This window comes from Prionailurus viverrinus, chromosome A3 (genome assembly GCF_022837055.1).
Source record: "Prionailurus viverrinus isolate Anna chromosome A3, UM_Priviv_1.0, whole genome shotgun sequence".
NCBI lineage: Eukaryota > Metazoa > Chordata > Mammalia > Carnivora > Felidae > Prionailurus > Prionailurus viverrinus.
The window spans coordinates 61579369-61602923 of record NC_062563.1 but is presented as its reverse complement, the minus strand read 5'-3'; the positions used below and the strand labels follow the sequence as shown (position 1 = coordinate 61602923).

Here is a 23555-nt window from a genome sequence, read left to right as displayed (position 1 = left end):
AGGCCAGTATTACCCTGATACAAAAACCAGACAGATACTACCCCAAGAAAGCAATTACAGGCCAATTTCCCTGATGAACACAGATACAGAAATACTCAACAAAAATAAATATCAGCAACCAAATTCCACAATACATCAAAAGGATCATATACCATAACCAAGTAGGGATGCAAGAATGTTTTAATATCCGCAAATCAATTATTGTGATACACATTAAAAAAACGAGAGACAGAAATTACAAGATCATCTCAACAGATGCAGAAGATGCACCTGACAAAATTCAACATCTATTTATGATGAAAACTCTAAACAAAGTAGGTATAAAGGGAATGTACATCAACATAAAAAAGGCCATATTTGAGAAACCCACAGTTAACATAATACTTAACAATAAAAGGGTGAAAAGCTGAAAGCTTCTCTTCTAAGATCAGAAACAAGACAAGGATTCCTGCTCTCAATACTTTTATTCAAAGTAGTATTAGAAGTCTTAGCCACAGCAATAAGGCAAGAAATAAAAGGCATTCAAATGGAAAAGAAAGTAAAACTGCCCTATTTGCAGTTGACATGATTATGCATAGAAAACCCTAAAGACTCCACCAAAAAAAAAAACTATTAAAACTAACAAATTCAGTAAATTTGCATGATACACAGTTAACACACAGAAATCCGTTGTGTTTCTGTACACTAATAATGAACTATCAGGGAAAAAAATTAAGAAAACCATCCCATTACAACTGCATTAAAAAGAATAGAATAGGTAAGAAATTTAACCAAGGAGGTCAAGGATCTGCACTCTGAAAACCCTAAGACCGTGATGGAAGAAATTAAAGACAACACAAACAAAGGGAAAGATATACCATGCTCTTGGCTTGTTAGGATTCATATTGTTAAAATGTCCATACTGCTCAAAGCACTCTACAGATTCAGTGCAATCCCTACCAAATTTACCAATGGCATTTTTCTCAGAACTAGAACAAATAATCCCAAAATTCATATGGAGCCACAAAAGATCCTAAATAGCCAAAGCAATTTTGAGAGAAGAAAGAACAAAGCTGGAGGTAACATGATCCTGATTTCAAACTATACTACAAAGCCATAGTCATCAAAACAGTATGGCACTGATGGAAAAAAGACAAATATTCAATGGAGTAGAAGAGAGCCCAGAAATAAGCCTACCCTTAAATGGTCAACTAATTTACAACAAAGAGACAAGAACATACAAAGGTATAAATCAGTTTCTTCAATCGTGTTGAGAAAACTGCAGTCACATGCAAAAGAATAAAACTGGACCAGAATAAAATCTTATACCAAAGACAAAAATTAACTCAGAATTCATCAAAGACTTAAATGTAAGAAATTAAGCCATAAAACTCCTAGAAAAATACTCTCAGAAATACTTTTTTGGATATTTCCCCTCAGGCAAAGTAAACAAAAGCAAAAATAAACAAATGGAACTACATCAAACAAAAAGCTTTTGTGTGACAAAAGAAACCATCAACAAAATGAAAAGGCAACCTACTGAATGGGAGGAGATACTTGGAAATGATACATCTGATAAAAGGTTGCTATCCAAAATATATAAAAAAACTGATACAATCCAAAAACAAAAAACTAAAATGCCTGATTTAAAAATGAGAAGAACTGGGGCGCCTGGGTGGCGCAGTCGGTTAAGCGTCGAACTTCAGCCAGGTCACGATCTCACGGTCCATGAGTTCGAGCCCCGCGTCAGGCTCTGGGCTGATGGCTCAGAGCCTGGAGCCTGTTTCCGATTCTGTGTCTCCCTCTCTCTCTGACCCTCCCCCGTTCATGCTCTGTCTCTCTCTGTCCCAAAAATAAAATAAAAAAAAACGTTGAAAAAAATTTTTTTTAAAAATGTGAAGAACTGAATAGACATTTTTCAAAAAAAGACATACACACAGGCACATGAGAAGATGATCACCATCACTAATTATTATCAAGGAAGTGCAAATCAAAGCAATGTTAAACCTGTCAGAATGGCTAGTATCAAAAAGACAAGAAATAACAAATGTTGGCAAGAATGCTGAGAAAAGAGAACCCTTGTGCACTGTTGGTGGGAATGTAAATTGGTGCAGCCACTGTGGAAAACAGTACAGAGTCCACAAAAAATTAAAAATACTGCTACCATATGATTTAACAATTCCATTTCTGGGTATTTATCCAAAGAAAACAAAACCACTGATTTGAGAAGATATAGTTTCCCTATGTTCAATGCAGCATTATTTACAAAAGCCAAGATGTGGAAGCAACCCAAGTGTCCAGTGATAGATAAATAGACAAAGAAGATGTGATATAGAAACAATGTGGAATATTATTCAGCCATAAAAAAAAGAATGAAATCTTCCCATCTGTGTGACAACATGGATGGACCTGCATTAAGTGAAATGAGTCAAAGACAAACACTATATAATTTCACTTATACATGGAATCTAAAAAACAAAACAAAACAAAACAAAATTTACAAACAGAATAAAAACAGACTCATAGATATAGAAAATAGTGGATGCGGTTGGGGCATTGGCAAACAGGTGAAGGACATTAAGAGGTAGAAACTTTCAGTAACAAAATAAATAAGTCATGGGGATGTAATGTACAGCATCAGGATATAGTCAATAATATTGTAACAATTTTGCATGGTGATAGATGGTAACCAGATCTATTGTGGTCATCATTTTATAATGTATAAAATATTGAATCTCTATCCTGTACATCTGAAACTACTATAGTATTGTATGTCAATTATAATTCAATTTTTTAAAAAAGGTTGAATCACTCCAATAGACCATAAGATAGTCTCTGGAAAGATGTCATGAAAATAAAAACAATATCCACCACGTTTGATAGTTACCTTCTAAATTACCTCTTAAGATTTTATATCATTAGGCTGATACCATTGTTTAAGTCATCTCTATCCTTACTCATTTTCTGTTTATTCATTCTATCAAGAAATGAAAGAAATGAAACAAAGTCTCAAAGACTGTGAAAGAATTTGCTTAGAATTCAGAAGCCCGTGACATAGCAGGAGACCAGGCAAGTGAGCACGGTGGAAAGGCCCTCAGGTGGCCCACCCGTAGAAGGGATAAAGGTGCCCTTTGATTCTCTGTTCTAGTTCTGAGAAAAATGTCATTGTTATTTGGATAGAGATTGCACTGTATCTGTGCACTGCTTTCACAGATGCCCACACACCTGGGTGTCATGAGGCTGTATGTAGCATGAACACTTAATACTAATTGATTAAATACAAGGCAATTTAACTAAAACCTTAAAAATGAAAACAAAACAAAACAAAAAAACGGGCTCCCCGTCCAACACTTTAAAGATGATGTTCCATTGTCTCAGGCCTTCATAGTTTCTAACAAGAATCTATAGTAGTATTCTTTTCTTTTTCTGTGCATAATGTGTCTTTGGCTTCTTTCCAGATCTTCTCTTTATCTCTGGTTTTCAGCAATTTGATTAGGACATACCTGACAATGGTTTTGTGTTTATTCTGCCTAGGACTTTTTGGACTTCTTGAATCTAAGGGTTTATACTTTTCTTGTTTCCAAAAAGCAATTATTCCTTCTTTTTCCTCTCCATTCTGGAATTTCGTATGGTAGATCAATTAATATTATCCCATTGGCCACTGACGCGCTATTCTTAATTTTTTCAGTCTTTTCCCCTATTTAATTTAATTTTGGATACATTCTATTGTTATTTTTAAAATCACTGACCTTTCCTTCTGCAGGGTCTAATCTGCCTTTAAGATTATTCAGTAAATTTTAAATTTCAGATATTGTACTTTTCATTGCTATATGTTCCACCACTTGGTTCTTTAATACATCTTCCATTCCATTCCTCATTGTTTTAAGGACTTGAAAATGTTTGTAATAGTTGTTTTATTGTCCTTTCCTGCCAGTTCTATCACCTCTGTCATTTCTAGATTTGTTTCTATTAGCTAAATTTTCTTTTAGTTATGACTCATTTTTTTCCTTGGCATACTAACCATTTTTTATTTGATAATAAACATTACAAATGTTACATTGTTGAGTGTCTTAACCTTGTTGTTTTTTAAAAAAGTATTGGGCTTTATTTTAACAGGCCGTTATTTGTTCATCAGTTGACCCCCCCATAGGCCTCTTTTTAAGCTTTACTGGGATGGGCCTAGAATAACCTTTTCAAGGATATTTTAACTCCTCTGGAGTTGCCACTAAATGCCCTGCCATTCCAGTTGGTCAGAACCCATCCTGTGTGAGCAATGGGAACTGTCCGGGTTATAGTTCCCTGATCATTCCCCCTCCCCCCCAGACTTGTTAATTTCACCCTACATATGTGTGGCCCTAATACAACAAAGACAAAAAAGGCATCATCATTTTCTGTGCAGCAGTCTTCTTTCTGCAACTCTAACCTGCAGTTTCCACTTGCTCTATTTGCAACTGCCCTTCCTGCAATGTGATCTGGAATGCATCTCCAGGCAGAAAGTTGGGGGAATTGTGGTATCCACTGCACTTATTTTTCTGTCTCTGGGAATCACATCATGCACAGTCTGTTGTCCAACGTCTGAGAACAAATGAATCATATTTTGTTCAGCCTTCTAGTTACTTACAGCAGGAAAATAAGCCCAGTCCTTATTAACTCTTTCAGGGCCTGAAGCAGATGTCACTTTACATAATAAGAAACCAATGAAAATTCCAGAAAGATAATGTGTACAAGTGGCAAGTCAAAAGGACTAAAAGACAGGTGCTAGAATGGGGCTGGCAGCTCATAATAAATTTTACTTCCCTAAGGTCCAAGGAAAAGCTATTCCCACCCATTTAATGCTTGGCTTTATGATACTTCAAATTCAATGCAAATATAGCAACAAACACTAACAAATACTAGTTAGCTATACTAGCTTCTAAAATGGTCAAGTTGTTGAAAGATAAAAGAAAAAATAAACAACATTAAAAAACAACAACAAAAAACTTCTTTTCTAATATATCTGTTATAGCCTTTCTTCCTTTCCTTCTCCTAAACAGTTGATGCTACAGCAATAGTTCTCAAACTTTTCTAATCAGAACCCATTCAGTTCAAATTCTTACCACCTTTACAAATCCTAGTCCAAGCCTCACCTGGATTATTACAACAAGTCTCCTAAGTAATCTCCTTGCTTCTTCCCTTTCCAAAGTAGTGTGATCCTTTTAAAAGATAAGTCATATTATTCTCACCAAAAATACGTAACTACAACCTAATCATGAGAAAATATCAGACAAATCCCAACTGAGACATTCTATAAAGTAACTGACTAGTGTACTCACTAATGGTTTCCAAATTCATGAAAGACAAGAAAAGTGCAAGAACTATCAGGGATAGAAAGAAACTAAGGAGTCAGAACAACTAAATGCAGTGTGGTATTTAGGACTGGATGCTAAAATAGAAAAATGACATTAGGTGGAAAAATACCAAATTTGAATAAAACCTACAGTTTAGCTATAATTAGTATTATACCAATGTTAACTTCCTGGTTTTGATCATTTTATTAGGGCTGCATAAGTTAACATTACAACAAGCTGAGTGAAGGGAATATTCTCTATTATTTGTGAAAATTTTCTATAAATCCAAAATTATTTCAAAATAAAGTATTTTAAAACATTAAAGGAATAAAAAGTCAGTCAAGTGTCTTCCCTACTTGAAACCCTCAAATGATTTTGTCGTAATTATATCAAAACAGACCTACCGCCTTTTTTTAAAATTTTTTTTAATGTTTATTTCTGAGACAGAGAAGAGACAGAGCATGAGTGGGGGAGGGGCAGAAAGAGAGGGAGACACAGAATCGGAAACAGGCTCCAGGCTCTGAGCTGTCAGCACAGCAGGACGCGGGGCTTGAACTCACAGACCATCAGATCATGACCTGAGCCAAAGTCGGACACTCAACCAACTGAGCCACCCAGGCGCCCCCCACTGCCTGTTTTTTTTTTTTAACATTAAAAAAAATTTTTTTTTAATTTTTTAATGTTTATTTATTTTTGAGAGAGAGAAAGAGAGTCAGAGCATGACCTGGGGAGGGGAAGAGAGAGAAGGAGACACAGAATCTGAAGTAGGGCCCAGGCTCTGAGCTATCAGCACAGAGCCCAAAGTGGGGCTTGAACTTGTGAGATCATGACCTGAGCCAAAGTCAAAGCTTACCCAACTGAGCCACCCAGGGACCTCCCACTGCCAGTTTTCATAAAGTAAAATCTTATTGGAACACAACCCCACCCATTCATTTACATATTGTCTGGTTGTTTTTAGGCTTTATCAGCAGAGTTGAATAGATGCAACAGAAAATGTATGGCTTGTAAAACCAAAGATATTTGCCATGTGGCCCTTTACAAAAAAATGTTAGCCCTCTGACTCAGAGTAAAAGCAAAGTTCTTACAATGGCCTGTAGCGTCCTATGTGACCTGGCCCACCCCACTCCTTCTCTGACTACTTCCTACTACTGAACCCTTCACCTTTTCTGCTCTAACCACACAGGTCTCTCCTCACTGTTTCACAAAATGTGCCAAGCAATGTTCTTGCCTTGGGGTCTTTGCACATGCTGTTAGTCAGCTTGGATTGTTCAACTCCCACATCCTTCAAATCTTTGCCCAAATGTCCTGACCAGTCTAATAAACCATCCCCTGGCAATCCCATACTCCCTTTCCCATTTATTCTGACTTATTCTTCTAGCACTTACTACCATTTAATGTATTATATATTTGTTTTTTAATATGTATTTTTCTATAATGTAAACTTCACTGGGCAGAGGCTTTGTTTTATTCAATGATATGCCTGGTACTTACCAGTGTTTTGGTAAATATTTGTTGAACTATGAGCAAATTTTATAGGTTACTATACATGTACAATTTCTTCCTAATTGGCATCTGTATGATTTGTAACAAATGTATAAGTAAACATCTTAAAATATAACTGCTAAAAAAATTATAGGTCAAAAACACTACTGATGCACTAACACAGTAATCTGTAATTTAAAATCAAGAATAGAAACACTAGACAGATAATCAGCAAGTCTACAGAAGACTTGAACAACACTACGAACCTGACCTAACAGACACTTATGAAACACTCCCCTTGACAATAGCAGAATCCATTCTTTTAAAGCACACATGAAACCCTGTCCAGGATAGACCATCTCCTGGCCCATAAACAAGTACTGATAAATTTTAAAAGCCTGAATTAGAAATCAAACAACAGAAAGAAATTTGGGAAATCTACGAATAGGTAAAAATTAAACAACACATTTCCAAATAATCCATGGGTCAAACCAGTAATCACAAGGGAATTTAGAAAGTATTTTGGTCTGAATGAAAATAAAACTTAACAAAGTTTATGAGATGCAGCTAATGAGAAATTTATACGTTAAAATTGCCTCTCCTAGAAAAGTTCTCCAGCCAAAAATCTAAGAATTCACCTTAAAAATCTAGAAAAAAGAGGGGCGACTGAGTGGCTCAGCTGGCTAAGTGTCTGACTTCAGCTCAGGTCATGATCTCACAGCTTGTGAGTTCGAGCCACACGTCAGGCTCTGTGCTGACAGCTCAGAGCCTGGAACATGCTTTGGATTCTATGTCTCCCTCTCTGTCTGCCCCTCCCCCACTCGTGCTCTGTCTCTGTCTCTCTCTCAAAAAAATAAACATTAAAAAAAAATTGAAGACACTCTAGAAAAAAGAGTAAACCAAACTAAATGCAAACAGAAAGAAAGAAAAATAAAAAATGGAAATTAATGCAACAGGAAAATAAAGGAATGATAAAGTTAACAAAACTAAAAGGGAGTTCTTTGAAAAGATCAAAGAAAAATGTCAACTGAAGAGCATTAGAGGGAGGGCTGTCTACTTTCCTGATTGCCAGCAAGCCAGGGCTAGAAGACATAAAAAGTCTCAGAGGAGAAGGAAATGGAGAAGGGAAAAGAAGGAAACGGCAGGGGAGGTAGAAGAGTGAGGACAGGAGACTACTGTTTAGTATAACAAACTCCACTGACTACTGGGATTCTTTAGCCATGTGCATTTACAACTAATAAATATTTTTTTGAAGTGCAGAAAAACAAGAAAAGTAGAGGAAAAAAATGTCCCTGTGTAATGCTAGATTACAAGTTAAGGGGACAATCTATTGTCCAGTGGGTTTCTTTTTTAATCTCTTCCAGTACCTTCCTCATTTTGGTACTTCAATAAGTGTTTGTTCACTGAATACTTAGCATGATATCTGTACTTCTGCGTTTATTAAAAAAGATGGCTAACAAGTCATTTATGAGAGTTTGAGCAAACCTAACTGTACAGAGGACTACTGTTTCTGAGGCTACTATACTCCTCCAGTGCTTTGGGTGGTAAAAAGTTCTGAAGCATTCAGGTAACTAAACTCTGGCTGAAAGCACACTAAACTATCTAACTAGAAAAGACTAAACCACTTATATAGAATTTGCCTATAGGGGCGCCTGGGTGGCGCAGTCGGTTAAGCGTCCGACTTCAGCCAGGTCACGATCTCGCGGTCCGTGAGTTCGAGCCCCGCGTCGGGCTCTGGGCTGATGGCTCAGAGCCTGGAGCCTGTTTCCGATTCTGTGTCTCCCTCTCTCTCTGCCCCTCCCCCGTTCATGCTCTGTCTCTCTCTGTCCCAAAAATAAATAAACATTGAAAAAAAAATTAAAAAAAAAAAAAAAAAAAAAAAAAAAAAAAAGAATTTGCCTATAAAGACAGCATTGACATTATACAGAATTATCAATGAGAAATGGATACAAAACTGCAAACTCGATTTTCAATACGACCAATATTAACAACCAAGCTTCTCAAGCTCAAAAGGAATCCAGTGTGGTTCCAATAATCAGAGGTAGCCTGAAGAACTGCAAAGACTAACTATATTTGCAGGAAGCAGCCTGACTCTGTAGCAGCCACAAAGAGAGTCTTTGACTAGAAAGAAGAAGAAAAAAAAAAAAAAACCCTAGTCTGGAACACTACTCTGCCCCCTCCTCTTCCTATAAACCAGTGGCCTAGGGAAAAAAAAGCCACTTCCTTCTATGATGATTCATAAAAAAGGAACCAGCACAGCAACTGTACAAAAAAATGAGAAAAGAGGAAGAAATTCAACAAAACCTATGAACGAATAAAAAAAAAAAAAAAACTACAGTGAGAGCCACAAAACAGAAAAAAATTGTGACCAGATATTTCCCATTAATTTAAAAGAAAAAACACACAGCTGAAGCACTTGTCACCATGAAGCAATACCAGATATTAGAAATGATTGTGAGGATTCTAAAATGTATATGGAAATGCAAAGGACCTAAAATATCTAAATCAATCCTGAAAATAACAAAATTGGAGGACTTAACCCAACCTGACTTCAAAACTTAATTCAAAGATATAGTAATCGAGAAAGTAAGGTCTTTGCATGAGGATCGACCAACAGGTCAATGGAACAGAACAGAAAAAGAGACCCACACTTATTTGGTCGCTGGATTTTCAACAAAGGCACCAAAGCAATCCACCTGGGAAAGGAAAGTGTTTTCAATAACTGGTACTGGAAGAAACAAACACCCAACATGAAAAACAATGCAAGTGAATACTTTGTTATACCATAACAAAAATTAACCCAAGATGGATAACAGACCTAAAATAGAAAAGTTAAAACAAAGTTTTCAGAAAAGATGATCTTCACAATTTGGGGCTAAGGAAGGATTTTTTAGGTCATAGAGAACAATAATCACAAATGTAGAAGACACTGATAAATTAGATTTCATCAAAATTAAAAACTTCTACTCACCAAGAAAATGCGAAAAACATAAAAAGACTTCCATAGATTGCAAGGAAATACTCACAAAACACCCCTAACTGACAAAGGAATGGTATCCAGTATATATAAAGAATTCTGCTAACTCAAAAACAAAATACAAAAAACCACACAATTTTTTTAAATGGGCAAATGATTTGAAGAAACTTCCCCAAAGAAGATACATAAATACAATGGATTAATGATGGATAAAGGATGGATAGGTAGAGATATGATAAATAAAAATACTAAAACCTTAGTAGTACATTGCAGGTGTTATGTATACAGGTGTAACTGTAAAATTCTTTCAACTTTGTTGTATATCTTAAAATGCTAATAGAAAGAGCACTCAAAAGTTCTTTCCTTGAGTTAAGATATGATATGATCTTATATACCTAAAGAGCATATTATGTGCCAGGGAAAAATGATCCACAATGGTTGAAACCAAGACATGTTATAGCAAGATGACTAAGCTTTAAAGACAGAAAAAGAATCATTTGGGCAACTGGCAATATGAGTTTCTTATAGCAAGGAGTAAGAAGTGTGGAAGGTCATCTGGCTAGCCTCAGCAGAAGCACTCCCCATTCACCCCAACTCCTCAAAAAAGAAAATGTGACTAAAAGCTTCTATACTTATGCGAAGAATAAAGACAGAAGATAACATTTTTGACTACACAGAACCTCAGGGAAAACTGGTTATATGGACCTTTCTTAAGAAATTAGAAAATGACCTTTTTAAAAAAAAATTGTAAATGTTTTTATTTATTTTTGAGACAGAGACAGACACAGCATGAGCAGGGGAGGGGCAGAGAGAGAGGAAGACACAGAATCCAAAGCAGGCTCCAGGCTCTGAGCTGTCAGCACAGAGCCTGACGCGGGGCTCAAACTCACGGACTATGAGATCATGACCTAAGCTGAAGTCAGACGCTTAACCGACTGAGCCACCCAGGCATCCCAGAAAATGAACTTTAATCAGTAGATTTAAATAGGTTAGCAATTCAGAAACTACGTTTATTTAGGATTAAGCAAGTTAAGTAGATATACTGTGAATCACAAGAGCCAAGTTTCCCACTGAGGGGGGAAATAAGAATAAGGAATTGGAAGAGGCTAGAATGAACCCTGCAGTACTGCATTGGAATCAAAGGTATCATAACAAACTCATAATTTTTAACATATACAGATAAATGGACATAGGACCTAGATAGATGTACAGGTGTGTATGTATGCATACAAGTATTTCCTAGTTCTGCTCACTGAAAGGATTAGAAGCACTGATCCCTCAGAAGCAATGAGCCTATCTAGAACCCAGGTCTTGGTTTCTAATACTATTCTCCAATTAACAGAACCAGGTTGCTTGGGGACATGGCTGATTCCAGGTTTGGGGTAGGGAAAATACAAGATGAGCCTAGAACATCTTACACTGCTAGAATATAAGGAAAAATGATGGGACATATTGAAAGGACAGAGAAGCCAACTCCAAAGGACAATCAATGGCCCAAAATGGAACAATTTTAGTAACAAAGTAAAAAATTTATAGTAATATCCACAAGAGCACCCTGATATCAATAACTGACAAAATAAATAAAATTGGAGAAAAGGATAGCTTTTCCTTATAGAATTCCAATGAATAAATGTGAAAGGAACTAGAAAGTCACCATTCAGCAAACATAATAATTGTTACAGGCAAGAATCATCAAGGATGATTAGTTGGGAAAAAGTTATGAGGAGAAACAAGATATTTGCAATATCTCAAGGTATCACTCCAAAAGAAAGCTTCTAAGTACATAAGGAAAAAGAGTATATTTATAGTAGAGAAACCTGTCAGACACCAATTTAATCAAGTGTGATAAGTTAACAATGCTGATAATGAGATATATCAACATCATCTTAATATGACAGTCTGAAAAAGAATACCGTATCACTTGTATGGTGTTCTAGCTAAAAGAATGTAAAACCTGAATTTAATCATAAGGAAACATGAGACAATCCCAAACTGATATATATTCCACAATCCCTGCTTCTTTAGAAAATATATTTTGAAAAAATATTTTTTTGTGACTAACATACAGAAATATAAATTGAACCTATATCCAGCTACCTTGATAAATTTCCCTATTATTTCTAATAATTTGTTTATTCTTTTGGGTTTTCTGTGTTATCAGAAAATAATTAAGCTCCACTCAAAGTACAGGATAGGAATATCAAGTGGCTGAGCTCATGTCATAGGCCTGAACTGGTAAAGCAATTATCTAACATTTTTAGTTTCATAATGGGAGAAAAGTTTCCTCCCACCAAATTCATAAAATAGAGAATTCTCCAAATACTTATATTTCTATTCTTATATAGAACAGGAAAAACAAATTTTGCTAAAATCCAGAGTACAATATAGGAAAATGTTTTGTCAAAAATGGTCATGAGCGGCAGAAATAATATAAATGATAATACAAGAAAAATTATAAAATATGTAATAGTGAGGCATACAGACAACAAATGATCATTAAAATACAAAGATTATAATTAAAGTAAAAGTAGTAAGTAAAAGTAAACACAAAAATGATATAATCTTAAAATCTTAAAATCGGATCATATCATGGATCCTTCAGAGCAACTGGAATTTATTCCTCTTAACTCCTACAATTCTAGAATAGAGCTAGTGAATTTTCAAACAATACGTCAAGAGTCAACTGTTCAAAACTTTGCATGTTCTATAAATGTCTCATCATTTATGCCTAAATGACCCAAAGACAGAAATCACCAGAGAAGAACAAAGAACAAAGAGTTAGTAACTACTTTTCTGTCTCTCTTCTCCTCCCAGAGAGGCTTAAGGATGATTAAGAAAGAGAAAGGAAGGGGTGCCTGGGTGGCTCAGTCAGTTAAGCGTCCGAATCTCAGTTTTGGCTCAGGTCATGGTCTTACGGTTTTGTGAGTTTGAGCCCTGCCTTGGGCTCTGCGCTGGTAATGTGGAGCCTGCTTGGGATTCTCTCTCTCTCCGCCCCTCCCCTACTCACACTGTCTCTGTCTCTCTCAAAATAAATAAATAAACTTAAAATAATTTTTAAAAAAAAAGAGGAAGGAAGAGGCAATGTTTCAGGCTAAGGAATAACACAAATAGAACTGAGAACACACTGAGGTCTACATAACAAAGTAAGAGTAAAATGACTGGAACACAGAACTATTAATTCCATGATGTAAAGAACCTTTAATAAACACATGGGAAGCCTGGAAGAGAAGCAGTTTGAGAAAATCAGATTAACTTAGTTATGGAGAGATTAAAAGTTGCTCATAAAACATTCAACTAATGTTATCAAGTAGGCAGTTGAAAATATGGGCTTAGAAGGATACTAGAGACATAGTGTAGATCTGGACCATGCAAACTGTAGATCAGGTCACAGCTACAGTATATGCGCTTGTTACTAGTGTTAATGAAGCACAGGTTACCAGACACTTAGATTAAAACTACTAATCAAGGCAGAATCAAATACAGTGATTAATAATTTTAAATTGCCTAAAAGCAATTCAATGAATTCTATAAATTATTCTGTTCAGAATAGACTTTCTTACAAATAACTGAAATTCTATATAGATACATATACAAATACTGCAATTCAGGAGAGGAGTCTGGAGATCAGATTACTGCGGGCACTTAAACTGCAGTCAGCGCACGACACCTCTCCGTGTGTGATCTCATTGCACCTGCAGGCAACACTGTTGAGCTTAAAAGGCTCAATAGCAGAATTCTCATTTTAGAGATGACGAAACAGGATGAAGAGAGAAAAAATGACCTACTCAAGTGGCAGTGACAGAATTCAGGCCCTGAATATGGGTTGTCTGATTCCAAAACCCATGTTAATACATCTGAGTGATGTACACACATCTGTGCCTGAATACGGAATTCTACTTCTAAATTATAATATTGTGATTTATAATAATACGTATATATTTGGTCTTTGCCCCATTTCTGGCACAGAGCTCTGGAAACCTGGGAATTTCCTAAGTTATGAGAGCAACAAAAGTGTCTTTTGTTATGTTAATGAGATCAGTTTTGGACACACCCCCCAATGAAGGATGGGGGCTGGCTGCCAGGAGAGTCAACCATGTGATCAGAGGGTTGAAACTTTCAGTCCTACCCCTCTCCAACCTTTAGGGAGGGGAGAAGAGCTGGAGGTTGAATCAATCATCGATGGCCAATGATTTAATAAATCATTATTTCATAAATCATGTAATGAGGCCTCCATAAAAACCCAAAAGGGGGCACGTGGGTGGGTCAGTCAGTTGAGCATCTGACTTCGGCTCAGGTCATGATGTCACTGTTTGTTGGTTCAAGCCCCGTGTCAGGCTCTGTGCTGACAGCTCAGAGCCTAGAGCCTGTTTGCAATTCTGTGTCTCCCTCTCTCTCTGCCCCTCTCCCACTTGCACTCTGTGTGTGTCTCTCTCTAAAATCAATAAACATTAAAAACAATTAAAAAAAAACTAAAAAAAAAAAAAAAAGGACAGGGTTGGACACCTTCAATGCTGGTGAATAAAGGAAGGTGCTGGGAGAGTGGCACCCTCAGACAGCATGGAAGCTCCATGCCCCTTCCTACATACACTTCCCCATGCACCTCTTCCATCTGGATGTGCATCTGTAGCCTTTAATGAATTAGCAAACTGTAAGTGTTGTGCAGAGTTCTGTAAGGCACTCTAACAAGTTAACTGAACTCAAGAAGGCACAGGGGGGGAGTCTTTGGAACCTCCAATCTGTAGTTAGTTGGTCAGAAATACAAGTGACAACCTGGGCTTGCAACTGGCATCAGAAATATGTGCATATGTGGGGGTAGGGGCTGGTTTTGTGGGACTAATCCCTTAACCTAGGAGATCTGATGCTAATTTCAGGTAGATAGCATCAGAATTAGGTTAAATTGTAGGACACCTAGCTGCTGTCACAGAGGATTGCTTGGTGTGGAGGAAAGCTTCCACACATTTGCTGACTAGAAGTGTCAATAAAGTGTTTACGTAAAAGTAGAGACACACAGGGAAGAAACACACAGTAGGAAAGAACTGAATTCTTCCTGTATGGAAGAAAAAAACTGAGTTTTTCCTTTATGTAAGTGTATATTTTTTTTCTTATATAGTGTTAAGGCTATTTTCCCTCATTAAAATCAGTACAGGCTCAAAATTTTATAAAATTGTATACAAGAGAAGGTGGCATAGTCCCATAATCCCAACTCTCACGATATCTGCTACTAATCATTTGGAGTATATTCCACAAGATCATTTTCTCTATTCATCTAATTAATGCATATGTAGGAGCTATATAAATGTGTGTATGAGCCTGAATATATTTACGCATGTGCAAATGTTTCTATTGGATCAATTTTTAGAAGCAGAATGTGAGGTCACTGAGTATAGCACTTTAAATTGTAATAGCTATTGCCAAATTGCTTTCCAAGGATATTGTACCAATCTCTACTGACATACAGTATGTGATTAACAAATAAAATTTGCATAAATACAAATAGTCAAAAGATACACATAAACCAATACTTAATCCCATTTGTAAGGAAATCCAAATTAAACAAAAGCAGTATATTATTTTTATCCATCAACTTGGCATAAAAATGTAAAGACTAGGGGCGCCTGGGTGGCGCAGTCGGTTAAGCGTCCGACTTCAGCCAGGTCACAATCTTGCGGTCCGTGAGTTCGAGCCCCGCGTCGGGCTCTGTGCTGACAGCTCAGAGCCTGGAGCCTGTTTCCGATTCTGTGTCTCCCTCTCTCTCTGCCCCTCCCCCGTTCATGCTCTATCTCTCTCTGTCCCAAAAATAAATAAAAAACGTTGAAAAAAAAAAAATGTAAAGACTAGTATTACATAACAGAGTGTGGGGACAGGAAAACAGGCTCTCTCACAGATTGCTGGAAGAGGGATAAACTGCTTTCTCCCTTCTGGTGGAACCCTGCTGGTTCAGCTTCTGCAGGGCATTTTGGCCATGTATGAACATTTTAATGTATATAGACTATGACCTGGCAATTCCACATTTATGACTGGATCCCACATCAGTAACTACACACGTGCCCAACAATTTACTTAGGGTAATGCACAGTACAGTCTTTAAAAAAAAGAGCAAATATTTGGAAACAGTCTAAATGTTTATCAATCAGAAATTAAATCAATTATGTTAAAACCATACAATGGAATATTTAGCAGTCATAAAAAATGATGTTATGATATTCGTTTTAGTAGAAAAATGTCCATGATATGAAAAAATATAGAGAAAAATCCCATTTATATATATGTATACAAGCCACAGGAAAAATATCTTAAAATGTATTTCAGAATATCAATAGTAGTTATATCTACATGGAGGAGTAACAGGTAATTTTTCATTATACATTTCTGTAATAGTTTTAAACAGTATGCATGTGTTCACTTCTACATTAAAGAAAACATTAAGAACATTATCCTTTTAAGGAACTCACTGCTCTTAAAAGATTTATATGTATAATATTATCCTATTCACAACAGATTACTGTTTGTGGATTGTTACTGCAGGAGAGAAGCTAAGGCAAACACCAGTTAGACTTACATTTAACTATGAGAAGTAATATATCATCGAAACTTTATTCATCGCATTTTAAAAAGATGTTTATAAAAGCATATTAAAACATTCAATTATGGTTTCGACTCTTATAGATTATATGTGGTAAAAAAAATAAAAAGAATTAAATAATTACCTCTCCTATGAAGACTATTATAACACAGTCCAACTTCTCTTCAGGATACAGATTATCAATAAGGGAATGAAGAGTTTCTATGAGGTAAGATTTAACTTCTCTCTTCACCGTGGGAATTCCCATTACTATTGACACTGAAAGAAAATAATGATAGTAATTATATAAAAAGATTTCACAAGACAGTATAGAGTAACACTGTATTTCAAAAGTGATTATACCCTCTCAAATTGATAGAAATAACTGAAAAATCAAAATGTACTACTCAATAATAATTGAGGAATCAAAATAAACCACAAAATAAACTACTTTACACAGAAAAATAATCGGAGGATATAAAGGGATACCCATAACAGTATAATCCTTTTTACAGGGCTTATCCATAAAATATGTCAAGGTACTGACAAAAATGAAGACATTAAACCTCACATTAAAAACAAATGACTATAAAGTGTAAACAAATATAAATTATACAACTACAAGAAACACTGAACACATCTTAAAAATTAACATCTCAGATACCATGTATATAATGCAATCAGAAGGACACAACATCCCTTCTGTGGTTTTCCTGCCAAAAATGCAAACTTCAACCTAACTATGAAGAAATATCAGACAAATCCACATTAGGGGGATAATCTACAAAATAATTGTCCAGGTACTCTCTGAAGCGTTAAGATCAGGAAAGACAAAGAAAGAACTGTCCAAGATGGCAGAAGACAAAGGAGACATGACAAATGAAATATGGAATCCTGAGTTGGATCCTGGAACAGAAAAAGAAAAACAATGAAAAAAATGACAAAATCTGAATAGGATCTAAGGTGAGTCAATACTATAGCATCAATACAAAGTTCCTGGGTTTGATCATTATATTATGGTTACATAATTCGAACATTTAGGGGAACCAGGTGAGGTATATGAAAACACTGTGTATAATATTTGTGCAACTTCTTTTAAGTCTAAAATTACATCCAGTTTTACTATAATGCTTGTTTTTCCAATGCAAATTTTTTCCTGAGTGACTAATACATCAGGCAAATATCTGAGCATAATGTGGATTTCACATTTGTTTACATGCAATTTCTCCTCTGGGACAAGCATTCACCAGGTAAACAGAAAACTGCATCCACTTGAAATGAGTTCAAAAAACTGAACTAAGCAATGTAGAAATACATGAATGGTATATACCTCCAACCTCTACCAGCTGCCTCAGTTCACTGCATGCTAAGAACCACACCTATCCACAGCTGGTGTTGAAACTTCCACCAGATTGCATCACCTCTCAAAACCTTCCAAACTGCAACCCTTCTGAAACACATTTTAACAGGCAAACCTCAAGTATTATTCAAGGTAGAGTACTATATTGATTATAGCACTTTTGTATTAATAATTTAACATGTGTAAAACTGTGCTGTTTTTACTATGTTCTTATCTTTCTGTGTGTGTAATTGACAAAGTTTCTAACTATGATACTAACTTCATTTTTCTTCTTTTATTGCACAATTCAGCATAGCATAAATTTTAGGAATGCATATATTGTGTTACAATAGGACTGTATTTCTCAGAAAGGTTTTTTTTTTTTTTTAAATAACACCTTTGAAAAAGCTTTAGTATCTTGGGGTACCTGGGTGGTTCAGTTGGTTAAGCATCCAAGTCTTGATTTTGGCTCAGGTCATGATCTTGCAGTTCATGGCATCAAACCCCACATCAGGCTTGGCACTGGCAGCGCAGAGCCTGGTTGGGATTCTCTCCCTCCCTGTCTCTGTCTCTCTCTCTCTCTCTCTCTCTCTCTCTCTCTCTGCCTCTCCCCAGGCTCACTTGTGCGCTCATGCTCTCTCTCTCTCTCAAAATAAATTTTTAAAAAAGACTTAATATGCTGTTATACAACAGTAGAGATATATTTTACAAATATTAAAAATGCTTGTCTTAATAATGAAACAATTTATTGGAAATGCTAGAAAATACTTAGAAGTCATGAAATTCTAAAGTTAGAAGGAAGCTCGAAGATCATAGCTCAATGAATCTACCACCATGATTCTGCAAATAAGAATACTAAGATCCATAATTTGGCTATATACAAAAGAATGAAACTGGAACACTTTGTTACACTATACACAAAAATAAACTCAAAACGGATTAAACACCAAAATGTGGACATGAAACCATAAAAATCCTAGGAGAGAGCATTGGCAGTAACTTCTCTGACATTGGCCAGAGCAACATTTTTCTAGCAATGTGTCTCCTGAGGCAAGGGAAACAAAAGCAAAAATTAACTACATCAAAATAAAAAGCTTCTGCACATCAAAGGAAAAACTACCAACAAAACTAAAAGACAACCTACTGAGTGGGAGAAGATAATTTACAAATAATATATATGATAAAGGGTTAGTATCCAAAATATATAAAGAATAAACTAAACACCAGAAAAATGAATAATCCAATTAAAAAGTGGGCAGAAGATATGAACAAATATTTCTCCAAAGGGCGCCTGGGTGGCTCAGTCAGTTAAGCATCTGACTTCAGCTCAGGTCATGATCTCACGGTTTGTGAGTTCAAGTCCTGCATTGGGTGAGTTTGAGCCCCACTCCTCTCTCTCCCCCCACCCATCTCTCTCTGCCCTTCATGGGATTCTCTCCCCCCCCCCCCCTGCCTTTTGCTCATTTGTGCCCTCTCTCTCAAAAAAAGAAGAAAATGTCTCCAAAGGAGACATACAGATGGCCAACAGGTACATGAAAAGATGCTCAGCATCACTCATCATCAGGGAGATGCAAATCAATACCACAATGAGATAACACCTCATACTAAATGGCTAAAATCAACCACAAAAGAAATAGCAGGTGTTGGCGAAGATATGGAGAAAAAAGGAACCCTCATGTACTGTTCATGGAAATGCAAACTGGTACAGCCGCTGCAGAAAACAGTATGGAGATTCCTCAAAAAATTAAAAATAGAACTACCCTATGATCCAGTAATTGGACTATTTGGTATTTACCCAAAGAATATGAAGTCGCTAATTCAAAAAGATATATGCATCCCTATGTTTATTGCAGCATTATTTACAATAGCCAAATAACAGAAGCAGCCCAGTGTCCATAGATTGATGAAAGGATAAAGATGTGGTGTATATTTATACAATGGACTATTACTCAGCCATAAAAAGAACACAATCTTGCCATTTGCAACAACATGGAAGGACCTAGAGAATATAATGTTCAGTGAAATAAGTCAGTCAGAGAAAGACAAATACCATATGATTTCACCCATGGGTATAATTTAAGAAATAAAACAAACAAAAAAAGAGATAAACCAAAAACAGATGGTGACCAGAAGGGAGGTGAGTGGGAGAATGAATGAAATAGGTGGTGAGGAATAAAGAGGACATTTACCATGATAAGCACTGAGTAATATATAAAAATCACTATATTGTATACCTGAAACTAATTTAACACTATATATTAACTATATTGGAATTAAAATTTAAAAAGAAATACCAACCCCCCTCAAAAAAAAAAGAATACTAAGATCCAAATGGTTTAAAAGATATCCCCAAAAATCTATGCCACAGTCTTCTCTTCCATTTTGAGATGAAGAGCTTCCAGGAGCTCAAGAGATCTGTCATATTGGGACTTCTGGGAAGTCCCATCTGGGAAGATGGCAGAGTAGGAAGATCCTGAGCTCATGTACACACTGAGACAAAAGCTACGTCAGTGCAACTAACTCTGAAAAAGACTCAAAGACTGGCAGAACAGACTTTCCAGTTAATCACAGAGAATGCCACATTGAAAAGCATAGGAGGGGTGGAAACGCACCTAGGAACCAAACCCCAGTAAGACTAACTCCAAACAGAAGGGAAAGGAGCAGAACCCATACCAAGCACCACAGGCATGAACCCACACTGGAGAGACGGGTCCCCATAACATTTGGCTTTGAAAACCAGTGGGGCTTAACTTCCAGAGTTTTTATAATCAAGAGGTACGTAACTCCAGGTACTTTAAAACCAGGTGGTTTAGCTCCAGGAGAGCTGGAGATCAATAGGAAGCTAAGTCCCTACACTTAAAGAGCCAGCATAACAACCCTGCAGAGACACTGCAAGGAAGCAGCAGTTTGAAAAGTGCCTAGGGTATCTCAGATTTTGCACTGCAGGGGAAGGAATCTCCAGGAGACTTCTCCCAGAACGGAAGTGCTAGCAAGTGCCATTCTTTTATCCCTGTCTCCCCCATCTTCCCTGCCTACATAGCTAGACACTTGCAGGAACCAGCACATACACTCCCCACTTATCTTGCTAGTACCAAGTGCCCCACCTCTGCATTCCCCTTCAGAGGCACCCCATCCAACCCACCCCACTTAGCAAGCATCCCTCCAAAGCCACTTTTTTTTTTTAAACGTTTATTACTGAGAGACAGAAACAGAGCATGAACATGGGAGGGGCAGAGAGAGGAGGAGACACAGAATCTGAAGCAGGCTCCAGGCTCTGAGCTGTCAGCACAGAGCCTGATGCAGGGCTCGAACTCACAAACCACGAGATCATGACCTGAGCCAAAGTCGGATGCTTAATCGACTAAGCCACCCAAGGGCCCCTCCAGTTCTGCCCCAATGCACCATGCAAGCAACCCTAGCAGGGACCAGAGCCACTCCAAAGTGACTCCTGCCCTGGAGAGAGGGGGTTATAACCATACAAACCAGTGTGCTCACGGTCCCAGCAGCCAAACCTTATAGCTGACAGTACAGAGATAGTGCCCTGCGGTTCACTGCAACTGCAGTCCCACCACATGGACTTAATGGCAGGCACCTGGTCTGACTGCTGATCTACTACAAAAGCCCACTAAGAGCACAGACACTAAATCCTGCCCAATGTGCCCCAAATAGGTAAAGTGGGCCTTTGCTGTCAAATGGACTGAAGGCAAATGCAGCTCAGTCACACAGTAGGGCCTACACAGCCACACGGGAGATACCCCTGAAGTGCCTGGTTCCGGCAAACAGAGGTTATTGTGCTCCAAGGCACCACAGGACCTCTTCTTCATAAGGCTACTACTTGCAAGAGCAGAAAGATATAGCTGACTTCTCTAATATGCAGAAACAAACACAGAGTTAGACAAAATGAAGAGATAGAGCAATATGGCCCAAATGAAAGAATAGGACAAAATCACAGCAAGAGAGCTAATTGAAATGGAGACAGGCAAATGCCTGATAAAGAACTCAAATTAATGGTCATAAAGATACTCATTGAACTTGAGAAGAGTGGAGGATATCAGTAAGACCCTCAACAAAGACACAGAAAATATAAAAAAGAACCAGTCAGAGATAAAAAATTCAATATCTGAAGTACAAAATACACCAGAGTAAATCAGTAGCAGCATTAAGAAGGTAAAACCAAGCAGTGATCTGGAAGAGAGAGTAATGGAAAACATCCAAGCTGAACATGAAAAAGAAAATAAGAAAAATAAAAAATGAGAATAGGTTCAGGGAACTCAACGATATCATCAAGTGTAGTAACATTCACATTACAGGGATCCCAGAAGGAGAGGGAAGGTGAAGAAAAGTTATTTGAAGAAATAATCATGCAAAATGTCCCTAATCTAGGGAAGGAATCAGACATCCAGACCCAGGAGGCACAGAGAGCCCCCAACAAAATTTACACAAGGAGTTCCACACCAAGACACATAATAATCAAAATGACAAAAAGGAGTGATAAAGGGAGAATTTTATAGCAGCAAGAGAAAACCATTATATATAAGGGAAACCATATAAGTCTATCAGCTGATTTTAAAACAAACTCCTCAAGGCAGAAGGGAGTGGCATGATATATTCAAAATCCTGAAAGGATAAAATATGTAATCAAGAAATCTCTACTCAGCAAGGCAATCATTCAGAACAGAAAAAGAGATAATGAGTTTCCCAGATAAACAAAAGTTAAAGGAGTTCATCACCACTAAACCTGCCTTACAAAAAAAATGTTAAAGGTAATTCTTTGAGTAGAAAGAAAAGGCCATTAAGTGTAAGAAAATTATGAAAGGAAAAAAGTTTCACAGGTAAATACAAAAATATAATAAAAGTAGTAGATAATCACTAATAAAACCAGTATGAAGGTTAAAGCACAAAGGCAGTAAAATTAATTATAACTATAAAAATCAGTCAAGAGAGTAATAGCATAAAAGTATGTATGACATCACATACATAATATGTAAGAATGGGGTAGCAAAAATTCAGTGCTTTTAAAATGGGTTCAAAAACTTAAGTAACCATCAATTTACTATAGACTGACATCCACATAAGATGTTCTAAATGAACCTAATGGTAACAAATAAAACCTATCACACACACACACCACACACATGAGAGAGAGAGAGAGAGAGAGAGAGAAGGAATCCAAGTGTAACACTACAGAAATCCATCAAACCACAGAGGAAAAAACTAGAGAAGAAAAAACCAGAACTACAAAACAACCAGAAAACAAGTAACAAAATGGCAGTAAGTACAAACTTATCAATAACTACTTTAAATGTAAATGGACTAAATACTCCAATCAAAAGACACAGAGTGACTGAACAGATAAAAAAAAAGCAAGACCCATCTATATGCTGCCTGTAAGAGACTCATTTCAGACTTAAAGACATGCAGATTGACAGTGAAGGGATGGAAAAACATTTATTACACAAATGGAAGTGAAAACAAAACTGGGAAAGTCATATTTAAATTAGACAAAACAGACTGTAAAACAGAGACTATAAAGAGACAAAGGACACTACATAATGACATAGGGAACAATCCAACAAAAGGATATAACAATTGTAAATATTTATGCATCCAACATGGAAGAACCTAAATACATAAAATAACTATTAACAGACATAAAGGAAGAAATTGACAGTACTATAATAATAGTAAGGGACACCCCATTTACAGTAATGGATAGATCATCCAGACAGAAAATCAACAAAGAAACAGTGGCTTTGAATGACATATTAGATATATTCAGAACATTCAATCCAAAAACAGAAGACTACACATTCTTTTCAAGGGGATATGGAACATTCTCCATAATATACCATATGTTTAGACCATAAAACATATCTCAATAAATTCAAA

At 36.6% G+C, this 23555-nt stretch overlaps 1 protein-coding gene across 5 annotated transcripts in view; it reads right to left on the bottom strand.

The window, feature by feature from the left end:
- The window catches only part of MGAT4A (alpha-1,3-mannosyl-glycoprotein 4-beta-N-acetylglucosaminyltransferase A), a 116687-nt gene that overhangs the window by 33245 nt on the left and 59887 nt on the right, over positions 1–23555 (bottom strand). For all 5 annotated transcript variants that reach the window (XM_047851277.1, XM_047851279.1, XM_047851278.1 and 2 more), the window contains exon 5: positions 16473–16606. In XM_047851277.1, the coding sequence (XP_047707233.1) occupies positions 16473–16606 (134 nt within the window). The remainder of the gene's footprint in view (positions 1–16472; positions 16607–23555) is intronic.